Raw genomic sequence first — 15214 nt, 5'->3', positions numbered from 1 at the left:
ATTTTATTACTACGTTTCGTGCGAGTGCCCTTGGATCCCCCTTCTTTTTGGGATTTTATTCGAAATGATTGTCATCCAACGGCCCGAATCTTCGGAGAATAAAATCTCTCTTTGGGCTTTGGGAACCGCTTCGTAGTTGGGTATTTAGACTCGACTCTCCACGTTCCCAATTCATTGCTCCACTCGCTTTCGACCAAGGTAACTTCTCTTTCCACACCCTTTGCTTTTATATTCGCTTTTTGGAATAGGGCTTTTTGGATTTCGAAGTAGACTCGATTTGCTGCTTGGAGTGCTCCCTTTTGTCATTTTTTAGAAATAGCTATTTTTTATCAATATGGATGTCAGCGAAGAACTATTCGGTCCCATATTCCCTGCACCACCTCGGAATACGATTTGCGAAGACTCCGGGATGCTCACGGTGTTCTCGTGGATGTCGAGATGGCGGAACCATCGACAATGGAGTCACCGGAGACCGTGAGGCCGGGATGGTGCTGCGCATACCGTACCTACTTCGAAGAATGCAGACTGACCTTCCCGATTCCAGGGTTTCTCTTTGAAACCCTAGCGCAGCTCCGAATCTCTTTTTCCCAGATGTGCCCAAACTTTGTTAGATACATCATTGGGCTTTCCGTTCGGGCGCAGGAAGAGGGGATCCTTTTTACTCCGACCGACATCGTCGCCTTATTCTCGGTGAAGAAGAATCCCGGTTTCGAGGGGACCTTCTATTTTTTGCCTCGGCAGAATCGACGGGTGCTTGTAGATGTCCTACAACGAGACCAATGGAGGGACCAGACGTTCCTTTTTAGGGTTAACGCCATGCCGATTGGCGATTTCGACTTCTCTCACCTCCCCCGACTCTGGTCGCCGGTCACCGGTCGAGCGCTCTTATGTGTTCAATCAACTCGGTGTCCGCTTTGGTTTTTCGTGTTTCTAACCTTTTAATTTTAGTTTCGCAGAAACTCCCAAAAAGCCTCCACCGATAGCGGATAGCGTTCTCGCAGCTCTTCGACAAGAGAGGGTCTCGTGGTACGACTTCACTCGTCAGAGGATTCTGCAAGCTCTTGAGATACCACTGCGGCCGATCGTTCACCAAGCAATCGTCCAACCTCATCCTTTCAGAGGTACACAGGTAAACTCGCGCTTGGGATCGTGTTATCTCGTTTTATGGGTTCCCTTGTATCTCGTTTTACTGACTAGGTTTTGTCTGACCGGTTCAGCCGATGCTTTTCCGACTTCATCAACCGTCAGTACTTCAATGTCTCGACGTCCAACCTTCCATCAGCGATCCTCTAAGGATCAAGCCGGTCCGAGCCGTGTCCGGAGTGGGGACATTGCTGCCTCGATTTCTGAAGCCTTGGCGGCTCATGGTCGGTCGGCAGCGATTCTGGACGGTGTTCCGCCCCCTGCGGTGGCGACACAGGGGGCTCATCCCTCTCCGACTGTCGCTACAGGCGTCCCGGTGGAGCCAATACGTTTGAGCTCCGAGTCGAACGGCTCGGGGGCTAGCCAGCCCGTGCGGAGGCAGTTTAAACGGCTCGTTGTATCTTTTGCTGAACGGATGTTTCAGGAGTCGCCTCGCTCTGACGAGTTGGATGCCGCTAAGAAGGTCGTTCAAGACCTAAGGGCGGAGCTCTAGGGAGTGAAGGATCGGGAAGCCGCAGTAGCTGGTCAACTGGCTAAGCTTGCGGGTTCCTGAGCTCGTTTAGCCATGTTGGAGGCGTCCAAACTCGAGCTGCAAGGAAAAGTGGGGACGCTCTCGAAGCAGAACAAAGCTCTGGCCGAGCCGTTCCTCCCTGGCTCAATCGGCCCGGCTGGCAGAGGAGATCCGTCTACTGAAGACGGATTAGAAGGAGGAACTGCGTCGCCGGGTTCGTGCTGAGAAGGGGGAGCTTAACCGCCAGTATCGGGAGATCCTTTTGTCGATCAAATCGAATGCTGAGATCAACCTTCAAGAGCTGCTTGCCAACATTGATCTGCTTGAGGGTATGGCAAAGGGGGATATTCAACCCGACACCGAGCTTGTGAACCTGCATGCGCATATACCAAACTTTGAAGCGGCTTTCAGGGCGGCCTAGGTAGGCTTAACCTCTCGGCGGTCTTGGAGTCATCGGTGGCGGTGATGGATATCGATCCAAACACGCTCGTTCCGACAGGGGTCAACCAGTTCGGGACCAATGTTTCGGAGGAGACGCGCGACAGGGCTCAGCAGGAGGCGACTGGAGACAAGGCGTAAGAACCTTTAAGTCTTTGATTTTTTTTTTTTGCTTTGTTACGGGGACTCTGAGTCCCTTTTTTATGTTTTCTGAACATGGTGCCCGGGAGGGCTTTAATCCACTCTTTCTTTGTTTTGAATTGGTGCTCGGGAGGGCTTTAATCTGTTTAAGTTTCCAAACATTTTGGTTTTCATACTTAGTTGTTTCCGCGTTTTTTCGACTAAGTTTTTTTGTCTTAGTTTGCTTTTATCGTGATGGGTCTTTGCTTTGAAGACTTAGTATTTATTGGGCTTAATTACTGTTGTCTCTTTCGAGGGAAAGCTCGCTCTAGTTCGAGCCTTGGTTTCGACTAAGGCTGAATACTCCTTCGCTTCGGTCTCGGGAGTTATGGGCTTTAACCCGGACTTCCCGAGGTGATCGGCTTAAGTGGGCTTAAGCGCTTGGCCCGAAATTTAACTTAGAAAGGTTAATTCCTTAGCTCTTTTCGAGGGTCTATTGGTTTGTTGATTGAACCTGGCTAGGCATAGAGCTTTCTTATTCTTTAAATTGGGACTACTTTGAGTACTACCGTAATAACTTGTTTTAACAAATTGGGGTATGTATCCCATCCCCCCCACCCCCAAACATTTTTAGAAAAGGAGGCCGAGTCGTATGCTCAAAAGGTTTGTTTTATTGGTGAGACACAATATTGTTTACAACCTGTCGAACTGAATACTTTTCAAGTTTTTCGAAATTTTTTTTGAAAAAAATAGTGGCTGGGCTCCTAGCTCGAGCTGCATACGTACCCCGTCTAGGGATCAAGCCGGATATAATTTGATTGTTTCAAGTACTCAGAAGAAGTATCTTTTGAGATTCATGATGTTCCATGGTCTATATTCTGGTACTCTGTTGCGTGCTTTAGTTAGCTTGTAGACGCCTGGGATATTATTTCAACGACCTGGTAGGGACCTTCCCATTTGGTTCCTAGTTTTCCGGCGTCTGCTTCCTTAGTGTGGTCAAAAACTTTGCGCAAGACTAAGTCTCCGACTGCAAATTTTTGCGATCGGACTTTAGTGTTGTATAAGCAAGCTGCGACTTGCTGGTAGTTTTGGATTCTAACCATAGCTTGATCCTGATGTTCATCGATGTGATCCAAATGCTCTCGAAGAGCGTCTTCATTGATTTCCGCGTTGTCTGGACACAAGGTCCTTCCCTGGCTTGGAATAAAGACTTCGGCTGGAATGACTGCCTCGAGGCCGTAAGCTAGCGAGACCGGAGTCTCGCTGGTGGCCTTGTGTGGGGTGATTCGGCATGTCCAGAGGATTGCTGGCAGCTCCTCCGCCCATCGAGCCTTTCTGGCGTCGAGGTGTTTCTTGAAGTTACTCAGGATCGTCTTATTGGCGGCCTCGTCTTGACTATCGTCTTGAGGGTACTGAGGCGTCAACGTCGTAAGGCGAATTTTCCACCTGCTGCAGAAGTTTCTAGTCGTTCTTGATATGAACTGGGGGCCGTTATCTGTTACGATTTCGTACAGGAGCCCGTGTCTGCAGACGATGTACTTCCATATGAAATTTTTGACCTCAGCTTCAGCTGAGTTCTAAAGAGCTTTTGCTTCGGCCCATTTGGTAAAATAGTCGGTCATGACTAGTAGGTATTTGACCTGCTTGCGTCCCGAAGAGATTAGAGGTCCTATCAGATCTATAAACCATCTCATGAAAGGGTACGGGACTGTGACAGATGATAGCTTCTCCGCTGGAGAATGTATAATTGGTGTGTGCCTTTGGCATTTATCGCACTTTTGAGCGTATTTTTCGCAGTCGAATATTATTTTCGGCCAAAATTAGCCTTGCTTCTTAATCTTGATGGCAAGGGTGCGTCCCGACGAATGGCTTCCACAGTGGCCATCATGAGCTTCTTCCATCATTTTTCGAGCTCCGATGCCGTGTATGCATCGAAGGTAAGGCCCGGAGACACTGCGCTTATACAGTCGGTCTTCCATTATGACCGCGAGCTTTTGGCTCTTAGTTTCCTGACTTCCTATTTGTCCTGCAGGACTGTGCCATCTCGGATGTATTCGTCATGATCGTTAGGGTCATCATTGGTTCTTTCGTCCGGCGGAGGCTCATCTAGCTTGTACATTGGGTGATCGAACTCGTCGACTCTGATGCCTGCAGGTGTTGGTTCGGACTCCGTCAAGGCCTGGGTTTTGTTACTAGGGCCTGGGTCTGTCGGTGGAACCCAAACTTCGTTCACCGTTTGTTTTTTGGTGGGAGATCTATGCTCGGTTTTTTGATACCTTCCACCGGGATTAACCGTTTGATTAAAGGTCTGAAGTGGAAGCTAATGTAGTTAGTGCATCCGCAGGAGTATTCTCTCCCTGGGGAATTCGAGTCAATTCAAATTTCTCGAACTGCTCGACGATGCTGCGCACTACATTTAAGTAAGCTTCCATCCTTGTATCTCTGGTTTCATACTTGCCTTGAAATTGGCTGGTGACGAGCTGGAAGTCGCTGAAAGCGCTTACCTCGCGCGCACATATCCCGAGGGCTAATTTTAGTCCAGCTATGAGGGCTTTGTATTCGGCTTTGTTGTTCCATCACCTCTCATGTCGGAGATATGGTTCGAATTCCGACCCCGGAGCCTTGTCTTAACGAGGCTCCATCTACATAAAGGGACCATGTTTTGTTCAGTGAGATTTTGTCTTGCGCTTCCAGAGCTAGTTCGATAACGAAATCGGCTAAGACTTGCGCTTTGGTGCAGGTTCTAGTTTGGTATTCGATATCATATTCGCTGAGCTTGATTGCCAATTTCGCGAGGCGCCTGGATTGACTGGGACTGTGGAGTATGGTTTGCAGCAGTTGCGAGGTCAACTCCACAATGGAGTTGGATTGGAAGTAGGGTCTCAGTTTACGCGCCGAAACTATGACGGCCAAAGCTAGTTTTTCCATTGCTGGGTAACACGTTTCGGCGTTGATTAGCGATTTGCTCACATAAAATATGGGTTTTTGTTTGCTTTGTTCTTCGCGAACTAACACGCCACTGATCGCTGCGGGTGATACCGCGATGTATAGGTAGAGGGGTTCACCTTCTACATGTTTCGCGAGGATAGGAGGTTCGCTCAAGTAGTTTTTCAGTTGCTTGAAGGCTTCCTCGCACTTGTCGTCCCATAGGAACTTTTTGTTCCCTTTGAGCAGGTTGTAAAATGGTAGGAATTTGTCGGTTGATTGGGACATAAACCTGTTTAAGGCTGCTATTCTACCGGTCTGCCTTTGTACTTCCCTCGTGGTCTTAGGACACGGCATTCCGAGGAAGGCGTTTATTTGCTTCAGGTTTGCTTTGATTCCCCGCTCGGTTACGAGGTAGCCAAGGAACTCCGAATGAGCATTTGGCTGGGTTCAGCTTCATGTTGTATTGATGTATGTTAAAACATTCTCTGAGTTGTGCGACGTGATCGGTTTCTTTTTCGGATTTCACAAGCATATCGTCGATGTAAACTTCCATCGTCTTCCCAGCTGGTCGGCAAACATTTTGTTTACCAAACGTTGGTAGGTTGCGCCAGCGTTTTTTAGTCCGAAGGGCATCACTCGGTAACAGTACGTGCCTCGGTCTGTAATGAACACAGTCTTTTCTTGGTCCTCGGGATGCATTTTGATCTGGGTGTATCCCGAGAAGGCATCCATGAAGGATAACAACTGGTGTCCAGCCGTAGCTTCGACTAACCGGTCGATATGCGGAAGCGGGAAGCTGTCTTTAAGACAGGTCTTGTTCAGGTCGGTGAAGTCGATACAGACTCTCCACTTCCCTTTTTTCTTTTTTACTACGACGAGGTTAGCTAGCCAGTCGAGATATTTTACCTCCCTGATGGATCCGACTTTTAGAAGTTGGTCTACCTCGTTGTTGACTACTTAGCCCGCTCGGAGCCGAGCTTGCGCCGTTTCTGTTTTACGGGCTTAAAGGTAGGATCCACGTTTAATTCGTGCGAGGTGACTCCGAGGTCAATACCGGGCATGTCGGACGTGGACTAGGCGAAGGTGCTAATGTTTTCTTTTAAGAAGCTCAGCAGTTCGTTTTTGATGGTGGGGGAGAGGACTCTCCCAATTCCTACGCATTTTTTTCTTGATGAGTCTCGTTGATGCATACTTGAACAACAAGCTCTCCACAGGATTCTCCCATGGAGGGATCTTTGTTGTTCTGTATTCGTCGCATTGCAAGTTCATCATCCTTCTGTGATTGCTATGCGAGAGATCGTTTGGCTTGTTTAAAGTATCCCATATAGAAGTGTCGGGCAGCTGGTTGGCAGCCACGCACAGTTTGGACTCCTTTCGGAGATGGGAATTTTACGCATTAATGGTATGTAGAAGGGACTGCCTTTATGGCGTAGAGCCATGGCCTGCCTAGGTTGGCGTTGTATGGCGCACTTCGGTCTACAACCATGAAGTCAACCGCTTTTCGTACTCCTTCTGCTATCACTGGGAGTTGTATAGTTCCCAGGGAGTAGCAAGTCTCTCCGGCAAAGCCGGTTAGGGGTGTTTTTTCGCCTCTAAGCATGGAGGAGAAGAAACCCATTCATTTGAAAGCGTCGTAGAATAGGATATCTACAGAGCTTCCAGTGTCAATCATGACGCGAGACTGTTCGAATCCGCTCACATCGAACTGGATTACAAGTGCGTCACCGTGTGGTTTGTCGAGGCGGAGCGTTTCGCTTTCCCAGAAGGAGATCTCGTGATCTAGTCCCTCGAGGAGTTGCTTTTGCCTAACATTCGACTCGACTTTTCTTTTGATGTGCCTTGATCGAGTTTATCGTGTCGCGGCATAGCTGAGAGCTTCCGAAGATAAAGTCTACTCTCTTTGGTGCTATAGGCGCCACTCCCCCCCCCCCCCCCCCGAAAAGAACAAAGCTTATCTAAGCGTGAGTCCGTTGGTTTTTTAGGCGCGGGATGGGGGTGATCCTTCACATATGCTGAGGTCTCTGAAAATCAGGCCGATCCACTTCCGAGGAGCTGGTGGTGGAGACTCTGGAGGTTCCTCACTGTCAGATCGCTCCCTTTTTTTAGGGGTAGGCTTTTTCTTTTCAGTTTTGGGAGGTTGTTCCATTTCTTTCTCTTCGGCATTTTCCTAGGTTTTCTTAGTTTTTTCGGGGTCGCCTTTCGTGGGTAACATCCTTATCTGAGTTCGGCATTCCTCAGTGGAATGTCCTCTCTTTTTGTGATATGTGCAAAATTTGCTTTCGTCAAAGTTTGCTTTTTTAGACTTGCCCTTCTTAGATTCGGGGCTATCTATGGCATAGGTGTGTTGTCTCTCACCCTTGGGTCTCTTTTTGGAGGTCTTCTTCGCGGGAGGAGCACCTAGGCTTTCGCCCTTGCGAGCTGCAATATCTTCTTTGAGGAAGATGAACGGGGTAGCTCGGTAAGGCGTCGTCCAATGAGACGGGAGTTTGTACGGTGATTTCTTTAAAGAATTCCAACGTAACTACTAGTCCTTGTTGCAGAGCTAGTAGGGCGACTTCTTCGTTTGGATGAGTTTTCTGGGCTTTGATAGCCTTAAACTTGTCCATAAAGGATCTGAGGGACTCTCCGGGTCTTTGTTTGAGTTTCCAAAGGTCAGCCTCGGTTTTTCACGATTAGATAAAAACGGAGTACTGCTTTAAGAAAACAGACACGAGCTGAGTAAAGTTGTCTATTGAGTTGGGTTCGACTGTAGAGAACCACTCTTGCGCAGGGCCCGTTAAATTTTCAACGAAGAAATGGCAGTGTCCTGCATCTTGTTCTTTGTCGTTTAAATGAGCTCCAGTCATGGCGAGCCTAAAAGCTCTGAGATAGGGTCGCGTATCGCCTTTCCCAGCATACTTTGGGAATTTGATTTTACCGATGTCAGGAAGTCAGACATCGGTGGCTCACCATATGAAAGGTGTTCTTCGAGTTTCCTCGATTACCCGATCAATGTCTGGTGCTGAACTGGTCGCGTTATGAACTTGCAAACTCAACCGCTGGATATCGTTATGAGTTCGATCGGCGTATCTCTCAAAGATTTCCTGATCGATCATAGAGCGGGGACTATCGCGATCTCTAAGGTTATCACGGTTCCCGTTGTCCTGTCCGATTGGGAGATCATAGCGAGTCTCTCTGGCGGCGAACGAGCCTTCGTTGCTCGTTCTTGGGTCATCACGATGGGATTGCGGATATCCTTGATTTGCTGTGTTCGCTTCGGTCCGGAGGTGCCGTTGCGGGACCGAGCTCGGGTTTTGTTGGAGGTGAAAACCACACCCCGGTTTTCTCCGGTACAAACCGAGATCGGCAAACCATAAGCCCGGTTTACGAAGAGACGTACCGAGAAAAGATGGGCCGAACAAAGATGGGCCGAATACGGCCCATCAGGCCGAGGTCGGTGAGAAACCTCTCGAAGAAATAGAGAGTTTCCATGAGCTCGGCCGAAACAGGAAAGTTTCCTAATGGAAAAAGGAAACTTGGGAGAGAAAAGGAAACTCCTCTCGGTCCCATATCGTCTAAGGCAGGCTTGAAGACCGACTTAGGAGATATATATAAAGGGAGACGAATCGACACCAGAGAACACAAGTTATTTTCCCGAGAAGACTTAAAGACTGAGAACTCATTACAATAGCTTCTTAGTCGCATTAAGTCTTAGTTCGTTATTACCTATCAAAATAACCGAACTCAGTTGTATTTTGCTTGATTCGATCTACTAAAACCGAGTTTCCGATCTAAATTACTGTTTAGTCCCTTGTCGATATTTGCATATCAACAATTGGCGCGCCAGGTAGGGGGCTTAAACAGATTTCTCAAGTTTTAGATCGGACTTCGGAAAGATTGAATCAGCGATGGCAGACCAAGCCAACATTCACGAAGAAGGAAACCCTCTCGGTGGAAACAACGCTAACGCCCCAACAGAACAAGGAGGAAGAGCTCCTGGAGAAAGCACTGGAACTATAGCCGGCCAAACCCCCGCAGCCGTAGGAGGTTATGGAACCGAACTACTGCTCCAAGTGTTCAATGCCCAGTTTGAGGCTATCAACAAAAGAAGCGAGGAACGCTTCAGTCAGATGGCGGCACAGATCGCCGAGCTCAGTCAAGCACGAACTCCTCTTCGAGTTCGGAACATCATAGACGATCTTAATACTGACGGTGATCCAGCCGGAACTATGAGATCTGCCGCAGTCGGGTCAGCGAATGCACCAGCGTCGGATTTAAGCCGAGACGCCGAGCTCGAAGCAATGAAGGCGCAGCTTCGCGATATCACCTCAAAAATACACCAAGCCACGAGCGCGGCTCTGGAAATCGAGCGCGTCATTCAGGAAACACAGAAGACTCCCTTCACGTCGCGCGTAGCAGGAACGCCGGTCAAACACATGGAGAAACTAAAGATAAAAGTTTATGAAGGCAACTCTGACCCCCGACACTTCTTGACATCATTCGGCATCTGCATGAACCGATACCAATTCAGGTCCGCCGAGGAAAGAGATGCGGTTCAGTGCCAACTGTGTGTGGAAAGTCTGGGAGGAGTAGCCCTCGACTGGTTCTCACGGCTCGAAGCCAATTCAATCGACAACTACAAGGAGTTAACAACGGCTTTCGTCAAACACTTCTCCATGTTCATTGGACAGAACACCAAGAACTCCGAACTCTGGCAAATAGCTCAAGGACCAAGCGAGAGCCTTCACGACTTCATCCAGCGCTTCAAGACGATCGTCGCCAATTGTACGATTAGCGATGAAGCTGCTCTCTTATGTCTTCAAAAAGGAGCTCGGATAAAGACTAGCTTCCGAAGCGCGATCACGCATAACCCTCCGCAGACGTTAGAAGATGCGTTACACCGAGCTAATACTTACACTGCTGAAGAAGAAGAAGAAGCTGCGTACGAGCAAAGTCACTCAACGAAGCAACCCGAATGTCCGAAAGTCGCGACTAATGAGCCGCAGTCAGGATACGGTCGAGGATATGAGAATCGCAAGAAGTTCTACGCCAACGCAATCCAACAACCGAACAAGCAGTGGAACAATAAATGGGTCCGCGGTGAAGAAGACCAAGACGAGTCATTATTCTGCGAATTCCATAACCGTAGAGGCCACAGCACCGAAGAATGCAGACATCTGCGAGAATACCTACTCGGCCTATATCGAAAGGAACCAATCTCGATCGATGATCTCCGACGTTCGAACGTGTCTAAGAGCGGCGGGCAACTCTCAATTGACGATCTCCGTCGTTCACATATGCCTCGACCAAACAATGAACAGCTTGAGAAAGCATCCGCCAAAGATCCACCAACTCCACCGGCTTTACCGACACTACCACCGCCACCACCAAATCCACCTGTTTTGCCCGAGCAACAGAAACGGAATCGTGATGACCGAGCACCAGAGAATCACGCTCCTAAGGCGCGGAAACGCGTCAACATGATAATGGGGGCCATCGAAGCTTGCAGTTATTCGGTCCAAGCCATCAAAGAGTACAGCAGACAGGCCGCCAGCGCGCCCAATGCCCCGCATGATCCGCCGAAGGGAACGCCCTTGGTATTTACCGAGGCCGGTACAATCGGGCTGCATAAACCACATAACAACGCCCTCGTCGTCGAGCTGCTCCTCGACGACGTCGAAGTTAGCCGCATTCTGGTCGATACGGGCAGCTCGGTTAACGTTATCTTCAAGGAAGCACTTGACCAACTTGAGTTGGCATCAGATAGGATTGAACCGTTTATCGAACCACTTACCGGATTCGATGGGGAATGTTGTATGACGGTCGGCATGGTCAACATTCCGATCTACGTCGGCGGAGTCGCAAAGATTATCAAGTTCCTTATCCTCGATAAACCGGCGATCTACAACGCTATTCTCGGAACACCCTGGCTACACGCAATGAAAGCAGTCGCCTCGACGTACCATCAATGCCTAAAGTTCCCGACTCCCGACGGTGTTTATACTCTCCGAGGAAACCAAGCCGTTGCTCGATCGTGCTACATAAACGAATGCAGACTTCATTCGGCCAACCAAGCTTGTGTTATTAGCTCGTTAGGACCGATTGACAAGCTCATCGTCCAGAATACAAAACCTAAACAGGAGTCGATCGTTCAAGTTTGCATCGACGAACTAAGGCCAGAGCGTCAAGTCGGAATCGGCGCCGAGCTCGACTCAGTAATCCGCGAGCCACTCATTCACTTTCTGAAACAACATTCATCGACCTTCGCTTGGTCGGCAGAAGATATGCCCGGGATCGATCCACAGATCGCGTGTCACGAGCTCAACATTGATCCCACGTATAAGCCGATCAAGCAGAAACGCCGAAAGCTCGGACCAGAGAAAGCACAAGCCGTGAACGATGAGGTCGAGCGTTTACTCAAAGCCAGATCTATCACCGAAGTCAAGTATCCAGATTGGTTGGCAAACCTCGTGGTGGTAAAGAAGAAGAATGGTAAATGGAGGATTTGCGTCGACTTCACCGACCTCAATAAGGCGTGTCCGAAAGATAGCTTTCCATTGCCTCATATCGATCGCCTTGTGGAAGCAACTGCCGGAAACGAACTCCTCTCGTTTATGGATGCGTTCTCCGGTTACAATCAGATTCTCATGCATCCGCAAGATCGAGAGAAGACATCGTTCATCACGGACCGTGGCATCTACTGCTACAAGGTCATGCCCTTTGGCCTGAAGAATGCTGGAGCAACGTACCAACGACTGGTAAACCGGATGTTCGCGAGCCAGCTCGGACGAACTATGGAAGTTTACATCGATGATATGCTCGTAAAGTCACTCATCGCTTCCGATCACGTTGGCCATCTTCGCACATGCTTTGATATCTTGGATCAGTATGGTATGAAGCTTAATCCAACTAAGTGTACGTTCGGCGTGACATCTGGAGAGTTCCTCGGATACATCGTTACACGGCGAGGCATTGAAGCTAATCCAAAGCAGATCGCCGCTATTCTCGAGCTCCCGTCGCCGACAACTAAACGCGAAGTTCAGCGACTTACCGGACGTATCGCGGCACTTAACCGATTCATATCCAGATCAACGGATAAGTGCTTGCCTTTCTACCAACTTCTTCGCGGTAACAAGCATCTCGAATGGAATGAGAAGTGTGAAGAAGCCTTCACCGAGCTGAAGAAATACTTGTCCACTCTGCCAGTTTTATCCAAACCAGAAACCGGCGAGACGCTTTATCTTTACATCGCGATTTCAAAGTTCGCAGTCAGCAGCGTTCTTGTTCGAGAAGATCGCGGCGAGCAGAAGCCAATTTTCTACACAAGCAAGTCTCTCGATGGATCGGAGTATCGTTATCCAACTTTGGAGAAATTCGCCTTTGCCGTGGTTATTTCTGCGCGGAAGCTACGCCCGTACTTCCAGTCTCACGCAATCGTGGTCCTGACCGATCACCCTCTTCGTACTTTCCTCCATAGCCCAAGTCAATCCGGACGACTCGCTAAGTGGGCTATCGAACTTAGTGAATATGACATCGAATACCGAAACCGAATAGCAACGAAATCTCAAGTCCTAGCAGATTTCTTGGTCGAACTCCCACCGGAGCTCGTCGAAGATAAGCCGGTGACACAACCCTGGATTCTTCACGCCGATGGTTCATCGTCCCATAAAGGATCCGGAGTCGGAATTCGTCTAAAATCACCCGAAGGAGAAGTTATCGAGCAGTCGTTTTGTCTCGGCTTCCCAGCATCCAACAACGAAGCCGAGTACGAAGCATTGATTGCCGGACTACGACTCGCCAAAGGCATCGGTGCCGAGCACGTACACGCCTACTGCGACTCTCAACTCGTGGCTAACCAGTTTCACGGCGAATACGAGGCCAAGAACGACCGCATGGACGCATACCTCAAAGTCCTTAAGGATGTCGCTTCGGAGTTTTCTACCTTCGAGCTTACAAAGATACCTCGAGATGAGAATGCAACCGCCGACGCCTTAGCCGCACTCGTGACTAATTCCGATCCTGACCTTCGGTGAACCATCCCAATTGCGGCAATCGAGCGACCAAGTATCGAGCCCGCTCCGAACTGCAACATCATTACAAGACGATGTGACTACGAAAACCAACCCAATCTCGCCCCACCACTCACCCGGAGGACGAAACCCAAAGAGGTCATTCCCGATCACAACAACGATACGGACGAGCTCAATGGTAATGAATCCGATCCCGAAGACGAATCTGAAGGACAACACGTTCCAATCGATATAGAGGCCGAAGGCGAGGACGAACCCGACGATTGGACCTTAGAAATCGTGGGATACATCGGAGACAGAACAGTCCCTACGGATAAATGGGCAGCTCGGCTCCTTAAGGCTCGCACAGCTCGATATGTGGTCATTAAAGGTACTCTTCTCAGATGGGATGCTTCCGGTGTACTTTTGACTTGCGTTCGCGGCAACGACATCATGGAAGTAATGCAGAAGGTTCACGAAGGAGAAGGAGGCAATCACTCCGGAGCTCGGTCTTTGGCATTCAAGATCAAAAAAGCTGGCTATTACTGGCCCACTATGCTTTCTGATTGCGAGAAGTATACGGCACGCTGCGAGAAGTGCCAACGTCATGGTCCGATGATCAACCTTCCTACCGAGCTCCTGATGACCTCGACCGCACCATATCCTTTCATGCGCTGGGCAATGGACATCATCGGTCCCTTTTGCCGATCTACGACTCAGAAGCAATACGTTCTCGTCGTCACGGACTACTTCACCAAATGGGTTGAAGCCGAAGCATATCCCGAGATTCATGGAATCGATGTCAAAAAGTTCGTCTGGAAGTTCATCATCTGCCGACACGGAGTCCCGTACGAGATCGTTACGGATAACGGAACCCAGTTCACTTCGATCAGTTTCCAAAATTTTTGTGCTAAGTGGAAGATCCGACTTAGTTTCTCTACCCCACGGTATCCGCAAGGAAACGGACAAGCCGAAGCCACAAACAAGACCATCATCGACGGACTGAAGAAACAACTCGATACTGCTAAGGGAACTTGGGCAGACGAACTCGACGGCGTCTTGTGGTCTCACCGAACTACACCGCAACGCTCGACCGGTCAGTCACCATTCTTCCTCGCTTATGGCATAGAAGCTATGTGTCCAGCCGAACTCAACGTCCCAAGTATTCGCCGAACTATGCTTACCCAGCAACCCGACGCGAATGACAACATGATGATCGACGCACTCGACTTAGTTCAAGAACATCGCGAACGAGCATTGCTCCGGATACAGAACTACCAACAACTTGCAGCTCGTTACTACAACCAAAAAGTTAAGGGCCGTCACTTTGAAGATGGCGACCTCGTTCTTCGCAAAGTCTATCAAAACACAGAAGAGAAGAACGCAGGAAAACTTGGCGCGAACTGGGAAGGACCATATCAGATTATGAAGGTTGTTAAGCCCGGTGTTTATCAACTCATGAAGTTAGATGGAACTCCGATCCCGCGATCTTGGAACTCAATGCATCTCAAACGATACTACTATTAGTTCGTTTCGAGCTTCGGAAAAAAAAAAAAAAAAAAAAAGCCTCCGAACTACTTAGTCGGAGCAAAAACCCCTTTTGTACTTAGAACTACGAATGGCTTGATCCCTTTAAAGGGTACGTAGGCAGCTCATAACCGAGTCCAGCTATAACATCAATAAAATTTTATTAAGTCAAATATGACTAAGTTTTAGTTCGGAAATCACAAGGGACCGAACTCCTTGTCTTTACATCAACTTCCTGGCCAGTTGTTCGATAGCATTCCACATGAATGCAAACTTAAAAGCCGAGATCCGTCTCGCGAGCACCCACATGGTGTCGTGGTTAAGCCACATATCAAAAGCCGGGCCCAGACCCGCAGTTGAATTTCTAAGTCACCAAGAACAATAAGTCGAGCACATCTCGCATACTTAGGTTCGACTTAGAAAAACCTTGAACTCGTTTCGTGCGTTTACAGGAGTTCGAACTAGTTCACTCTTCCAATACGAAACGATTCACTTGGGTTCCCCAGGCCGAGCTTAAACGCTCGCACAATAAGCCGAACTCCTCAGATTCGCAGCATAA

At 48.9% G+C, this 15214-nt stretch overlaps 1 protein-coding gene across 1 annotated transcript; it reads left to right on the top strand.

The window, feature by feature from the left end:
• The first annotated feature begins 9027 nt into the window (after nucleotides 1-9027).
• LOC112085386 lies at nucleotides 9028-14655 on the top strand. Its single transcript, XM_024154599.1, has 2 exons — nucleotides 9028-13148; nucleotides 13221-14655. Exons 1-2 carry the CDS (start codon nucleotides 9028-9030, stop codon nucleotides 14653-14655), a joined length of 5556 nt encoding a protein of 1851 aa, XP_024010367.1.
• Nucleotides 14656-15214: the final 559 nt, after the last annotated feature.

This window comes from Eutrema salsugineum, unplaced genomic scaffold (genome assembly GCF_000478725.1).
Source record: "Eutrema salsugineum unplaced genomic scaffold, Eutsalg1_0 scaffold_3, whole genome shotgun sequence".
NCBI lineage: Eukaryota > Viridiplantae > Streptophyta > Magnoliopsida > Brassicales > Brassicaceae > Eutrema > Eutrema salsugineum.
Note: the sequence above shows the minus strand (reverse complement) of the source record. Positions and strands in the feature narration are given on the sequence as shown.

Excerpts from the sequence above, each read along its gene's own strand:
- LOC112085386 (XM_024154599.1), top strand. The coding sequence starts at position 9,028 with ATGGCAGACCAAGCCAACATTCACGAAGAAGGAAACCCTCTCGGTGGA. Across the intron at positions 13,149-13,220 it reads AATTCCGATCCTGACCTTCG|ACGATGTGACTACGAAAACC; the intron begins GTGAACCATCCC and ends CATCATTACAAG.